Source organism: Charadrius vociferus, unplaced genomic scaffold (assembly GCF_000708025.1).
Source record: "Charadrius vociferus isolate BGI_N301 unplaced genomic scaffold, ASM70802v2 scaffold650, whole genome shotgun sequence".
Classification (NCBI taxonomy): domain Eukaryota; kingdom Metazoa; phylum Chordata; class Aves; order Charadriiformes; family Charadriidae; genus Charadrius; species Charadrius vociferus.
The window spans coordinates 2709382-2716183 of record NW_009646736.1 but is presented as its reverse complement, the minus strand read 5'-3'; the positions used below and the strand labels follow the sequence as shown (position 1 = coordinate 2716183).

Sequence of the window (6802 nt, the reverse complement as noted above, 5' to 3'; positions counted from 1 at the left end):
TTTTTGGGGGGGGGGGGGATAAATCTAAGGCACTTGCCTTAGATTTGATTGTACTGATTTGAGTTTCCTGACATGTCATTACGGTTAGGTGTGATCTGGGGAGTGGAGGTTGTTCTGGCACAGCTTTAGTCAGGAGTTACAAATCAGGAAACTAAAGTTAATAAATATCCCGCTGATCCCAAAGTATGGGTTTTCTGCACGTGAGAGTATATAGGGGAAGAATTGCTGACAATGTGCAATTTAAGAGCAATGGGCCTCTCTGTTTCAAAAATCATGCAAGACTTGAGATATCTGTGATTTGAAAAATTGGCTGAAGGTGTGTCATCTCATGACAAGACAGGATTTTGCAGTTGGCGTTGCATTGCATAAGGTTCTGGGAGCCTGAGTGCACTGCATACACGGGCAAGAAAAGGGAGTTGCCTTTTAAAATACTGACTGGCCTGATAGTGTCCTGTAACTTTGCATTTGAGTACATCTGCCAAAAGAAGGAATTACTGGAGAATGTGAAGAACCTGATCCTAAAGAGGAAAAACGACCACTGGCCTCACAAAACTAAATTCCATCCAATGCAGCACAGGTAAAACTCTGCACCAGGTGAGTCAGGATGGGGTAGTGAAAGGGCAGCTGGAATGACTAAGGGATGGAGAATTAAGATGAAAGCCTTTGGAGGCCAGATGAGCTCTGCTCTATTACCTTCTTAAGCTTCAGCTTCCGATGTTCCCTCAAATTAAAGGACCAAACGAGTGGGTTTGAAGGCTTAGTGCAACTGTAGGCCTGTAATACTACTTTAATCTATTTCTTTTTGAAAAGGAGGGAGAGTAAGGCAGAGAAAAGAAACTGTGCAAGGTGTTTGACAACAAAGAGTGCAGGGAACTCTGAGCTCTTTGAGGGTCAATTAACCAGAAAATGTGCTAAAGACTACATGCTCGATTGGATTATTGGCCAAAGAATTACCCCAAAGCAATCAAAGTGGCCCTGTTGCCTGAATACAGAGAGGCAATTACAGATTTTGAGGACATGCTACAGAAGCTTTAATTAAAGGTATTACTTCTACATCACTGAACATTGGAAATTAAATTCTTACTTGCAGCCACGAGAAGTAGCTTTTGTCTTTTGCTTGCGTGTAGTATGTCAGCATAAGGCACGACTGGCTTTGGCATCTCTTCTTTAGGAACGCATATTGTGTTTCACCCCACCCCTTCTCCTAACTACCAATTATAATGTTGACATATTAAGAGGTGGATTTCCATTGCTAGACCTTCTGGCTTCCTCTGCCATTGTATAGGTCTCTATCAGCAAGGACAATACCATCTCCGACTAGATTTCAAGGCGAAGTTTGTGAAGTACTATTTGTGTGCAGAGCAGAAAGGATTAACTGTATCAAGGGTGATAAATTTGTTATCCTTAAGGTGGATGGTATAGTAAATTGAGATTTTTAAATTATTTTTGGCTGTCTATGTACTCAGTGGCACAACCAACCAGACTCCAAGAGCAGCCTTTCGATATCATCGCACCAGCGGCAAAGGCAGTCCCTTCTTAGCACACTTACTGATAGCGGTGCCTCCAGGTGCACTTTGGTGACTACTGACTAGGGAAAGCTTTCTGCAGGAGGACCATGCAGTTCCTGATGATGTTACATACAGAGACAGGACAACAAGCGCTATTGTCAGCTTTCAACTCCTGCTCCAAAGTTGGAGGTCACTACCACTTGCTTTTCTGGGCAGGTGCCCTTCAGACTCCTTTTGCCATCAAGACTTTACTGAAGCTTAAGAGCACTACGCTTCAGCTTATGGTGCCATTTATTCAAAGGAAATAATAGTCTGTGCATTTTTTGCTGCTCTCCATACATACAAGTAGTGTAAGTACATGTTTTTCATACAGCCTGGACTCATTCTAAAGTTTTATACTTCAGGAGTTGACGTGAAAATCCAGTCCATAACACAAGCTTTGCTGCTAGAACTCTGAAATAACTACTATTTACTCAATAATACAAGAAACACACAAACCAGGTAAAAAAAATTATTTACCTTTGCTTCCTGGTCATTTTGAAGCAGTCTCAGGTTTGCTGCGGGTTGGTAAGGTCCTCCTGCAACCCATGGCTTGTCCTCAGCACAGTGAGGCTCCTCTGGGCCAAGTCTCCTTTTCTGCTCATGGCTGGTCCCCCAGTCAAAGCACTCCCCCCAGCTGCAAAAGCTAGTTTCTCTTTTCCCCCCTTTCTGCTCAGATTTTTGCATGTTTCTTCTGAGTTTTATCTTTTTTTTATGTGCTTCCCTTTCAGTATCTGAATTTTTTTACCTAAAGTCCCTAAGGTGAGGAAGGCCTTAGATCCCCCATCTGTGGGATGTGGTGTGGAGGCCCTTTTGGCTGGCAGGAATATACTTTGAAGCATTCTGTAGTGCAGCCAATTATCATCATAATAGTTTCATTATTAACCGGAGTTCATAAACTCTCTGTCAGCCTATTCCTCAGCTCATGTTTCTTTGGTGCAAGAGCCAAGCGTTAGCCGGACAGATGGGGACCCTAACGCTTTTAACAGGTTCTTGAGTTTTTATTTGCTTATTGTCTGATCTCTTCCAGTCACAGAATAATACCCTGCAAGTGCCATGCCTGCAAAGCGCCGGGCACGCTCGTGAGCGCACCGTGAAGTAACCGACATTCCCGGGTTAGCTCAACTAGAAATGGAGAGGGGAGCTGAAGGGGAGCTAAGTGTTCCCGCTTGATCTTAACTGTATACTTAACTCTTCACTGCAAGGAAGCACAGGGTGAAGTAAATGACGTCGTGGTCCAGCGTTGGTTGCTGCATATGAGACAGAAAATGTGGCTGAATACCTAATGCATAGCCTGGGGCAGTGTATTCGGCGCCACGCTGAACGTATGGCTTCATGGTAAAGGCTTCAGCCAAATCAACAGCTTGTCCCACTCTCCTCCCCTCCCCCCGGTGGAGGGCCACCACCTCCCTTTTGGCGATGGTTATTCACTGATTGGGTTCGTTTGTAATATGGAGCTGTGCTGTAAGCTCATAGCAAGAGGATAAATTTTGTCGGTGTTAAGATTCTAGCTAACGTAACACTTCACCTTATGCCATAATTAAGCCGTTTCATAGCTTCTGAGATAATGTCATGAATTGTCATCAGTTTTCAAAGTCTATCACAAGTGCACGTTATTTAGTTAAATGCAAGAAAACTTCTACTGAAGATAACCTCGTAGGGAAGATGGGCAGCGGTGGATGTGAGGGTTGGGTAGGGCTTCAAGACCCCCCACCACCTGTCCACCTTCTGCCTAACTTCTGCCTGGGCGAGCGACAGCTGGTGATGCCCGGGTAGCAGAGCGTTCCCTGCGCCTGAAAACATACAATTGTTTCACGCAATGGGAAGCGGCCCAGATCTTGGAAGCTGCCTTTGATAGATTGACTGAGTGCAGTATTATTTTAGGCCCCATCCAGATGTCCAAAACAAGTTTAAAAACAGTTAAGTCTCATGATATAATTGGGTCTAGATGTGTAGGAAGATAAAGTAACTTTCCCAAGGCTACACACAAGGCAGCCCAGACGAACAGACAAGTCAGACTCACAGCTTTTTAACTAACTGCATTGTCAAAGCTCTTTTTTCCTATAATTTTACAGCGGGGTACCATGCCAACATTATTAACTTCTGCTTGGTTCTTGCTTTTGTGCCAGTGTAAGCTTACAGTCAAGTTTCTAAAAGCACATCACTGTGTGCTGCTCACATCCATGGTACAATACCAGCTTTATTCACAAATAGGAAAGCGGAAAGCCTTTACCGCTAACTACAAGGGGACTTTATTTTTAGATTATGTTTCCACTCACAATCTGCAGAGTGATCTGTATGTGTGGCATTTGTTTCTTCTCTAAATTTGTTTCACCAAGTTTTATTTTAACACTTGTTTTGAATAGCGCAGCTTGGCAGTGGCAAGTGTCTGTTTGGCTAGAGTCACGCGCCAGTAACATCCAGAGGTTAGGTCATTTCGCTTTTGGATGTCCAGTGTAAGTAGTCGGTTTGCGCTTCCAGCTAAGACTGGAACTGGATGATTTAAAAGACACTGCTTCTGAATGTTTTTTTAAAATGGCCTTTGCATAATGTTGCTGTGATCATTTACTGCTGCCGTCAGATTTCACAAGGCGGCCAAAATTGAAGTCCGCGTTTAAGTTAATTTGCACTTGCAGCAAGTTGGACAAGAAAAAGACCTAATTGCTGTTCTTATTCTTGTAGCTGCAAGATACGACTACAAACCTCACAGGAGACACTTGAATGAACTTGAATGAACTATTTCCATTGGGGAACTAACAAAGAGTGTATCTCTGGGCTCGACCACTAGTGATCAGAGTGTCATGAAAATGTTCCTGAGGTTTGAGGATAATTTGGCCCTTTATTGCCTTTTTTAAATAGCTACTTGTAAACGCGGGAAAATGTCCTGGGCTGATCCTGAACCTTAGATAGCATTTGGAGCAACCAGAAATTAAGTTGCCATTAGGAAATTCTTGGGATCTTTTGCAGGATGCAGAGGATGGTGAAGGGCTGGGAGGATGCTGAAGGGCTGAGCGCTGTGCCGGTAGCGAGCAGGGAGCAGGACTGGAAGCAGCTCCTCAGCTGCTCTCTTCACGGCGGCACACAAGCGAGCAGAGCAGGGACGTTTCTCATCTGCGCTGATGCAACCTCCCACACACCCAATACCCAGCTCTTCTTGTAGAAGATTTTAGGTTGGATTTTAGGTTATTGAGAAAAAGACGCGCAGCAAGGGGTGAGGGCAGGGGAGCCGACTGGTCCCCGATGCTGTCCCTGCTGACTTGTTTAACGTCTGGGTGGAAACCTAGTAAAGAGCCCCTCCCTCTCTGCAAGGGCAGCACCATTAAAAACACGGCGGAGGCAGCTCTGCCCAGGAGGGTCTGTAGGATTCCGTGGCCTTGTTTATTCCTCTCCCCTTTCCTCCTTTGAGTTCACAGCATTGTCTGCAGCGCTCCTCACTGGAGGTCCTACGCACTGTGCCTTGTTATGAAGGAGGTGGCTTCAGGAGGAGCAGCTTGCTGGTTTGGTGTGCTTTCGTCTTTTGAAGGGCCATCAGATCAAAATGCCACTCACCTCAGGACAGACCAAAAAAATGCAAGCATAGCTGCTATAGACAAGCTCGAATGTATTGCTGGTGTAGCCACCACGCACAGATAACCTCCTTTGGGTTGTTCATTGTGCCACAGTTCCACAGTGTATATGAAACTGCTTAAAAGCTCTTCTCCAGATGAGGAATGTAGGTTGTTTCTAATTATGTGACATGTAATCAGGAGTGACATGCCTACTTACCCCTTAGATGACAGCAAGCTTTATTTTCTTAAACAGAGCAAGGTGGGAAACATTCAGGTGTTAAATAGCCTACAGCCTGCAAAAGTTCTTCACTTCAGCATCCCCCTGATTTGACTTACCTCTGCTAATTTCTATTACAGAAGTAACTTAGTCAAAACAACTGGAGTGTGAAAAACGCCCACGCTTTGGGCTTCACATTTTATTTTTAACTCAAAGTGTTTCCTCGTTCCCTATCAATCATGACAACTGTTAATGCAGGAAAATGAGAGCCCCTTCTTAGCGTCTCGGCACAGAGAAGGGTTTAATACTGAGAGCTTTGTTCTCCGTGAGAAATGCCTATTGACTTCTTTGGCCCAGAGAAATATTGATTTTTCTCTCACTTTCTTTCCAGGCTCTGCTTTCTTTCCTGGTCGCTGTGCTGAGATCTTTGCCAAAGGTCAAAGCATTGGGAAACTTGGAGTCCTACACCCCGATGTTATCACCAAGTTTGAGCTCACCATGCCGTGCTCTGCCCTAGAGATCAATATTGAGCCCTTTGTGTGAAGACGGGGCTTTTATCCTCCTACAGCCGTCCACTGTCACACGCAGCACCCTCTGCTCTTTTGTCTTTCTCCACGGGGGACATCCGCTTGTGCTTTTATATTCCAATAAACTAGAAAAACAGCTCCTGGCTCCCTGCGTAAATACGTTCCTTACAGTGCAATTTGGCCGGCTTCTGCAGGGTAAGAATGTGGCAGCTCGGACTGGACCGTGCCCTCGAAATTTTTAGAGGGCTGAGGGGGAAGAAACAAGTTGGGTAAAAGCCCAGTGGTTTACAAGAGAAATGTAATGGCAGAGCACATGATTAGTTTTCAAAATCAGAAATGTTCCACAGACACAGCTTCATACTGTAACTGATTATGGCTGCATAACAGGAATCTCATTCTTTTCTTATTGCATGAAATAAGATAATTGATTAGAGCAAATGTTGAGTGAATGTGAGCAGAACTAAGGAGTTGAGCTTTTATTCTGTACGGTTGTCATGTGCTCATCAATGGCTGGGGGAGGAAAATAAACTTGTTTCATGAAAACCAGAGCTATTTTGTAAGCAAGATGTGTGTAATATCTGCTTCCCTACTCCAGACATAACTGTTGATCCTTTATCATTCTAAATTCAGAAAAGGGAGGGGGTGGAATTAAATTTTTTCATGGTTGATGTAAGCCTAGCGGTTTTTGAAGCTCCAAACCAAATTGGGGAAATGCATTTAAGAGCATATGCCCGTGGTCTTTTGCATGAAGAGCTGAAAAATATCAAAGCCTTTGTCTGACTGAGGCTGGCATATTTGTCTGCAGAAGTTGGTGTGGCCCTTGTGCTCACAAAGCTCCGCCAGTGGCTTTCTGGCCCCCAGCTGCACAGCAGGGACCACGCGGCTCTCGCACACTTTTTGCTTTTCTTGCAGTCTTTCCCCCTGACGGTACACGAAAACCTCTGGCGGGTCAGGCTTTGCCTC

At 44.7% G+C, this 6802-nt stretch overlaps 1 protein-coding gene across 1 annotated transcript in view; it reads left to right on the top strand.

The window, feature by feature from the left end:
• Positions 1–5967, top strand: part of FARSB (phenylalanyl-tRNA synthetase, beta subunit) — a 39836-nt gene extending 33869 nt beyond the window's left edge. Inside the window, exon 17 of the mRNA XM_009890224.1 lies at positions 5704–5967. Within this exon, the coding sequence (XP_009888526.1) occupies positions 5704–5855 (152 nt within the window). The 3' untranslated portion in view covers positions 5856–5967. The remainder of the gene's footprint in view (positions 1–5703) is intronic.
• The last annotated feature ends 835 nt before the right edge of the window (positions 5968–6802 follow it).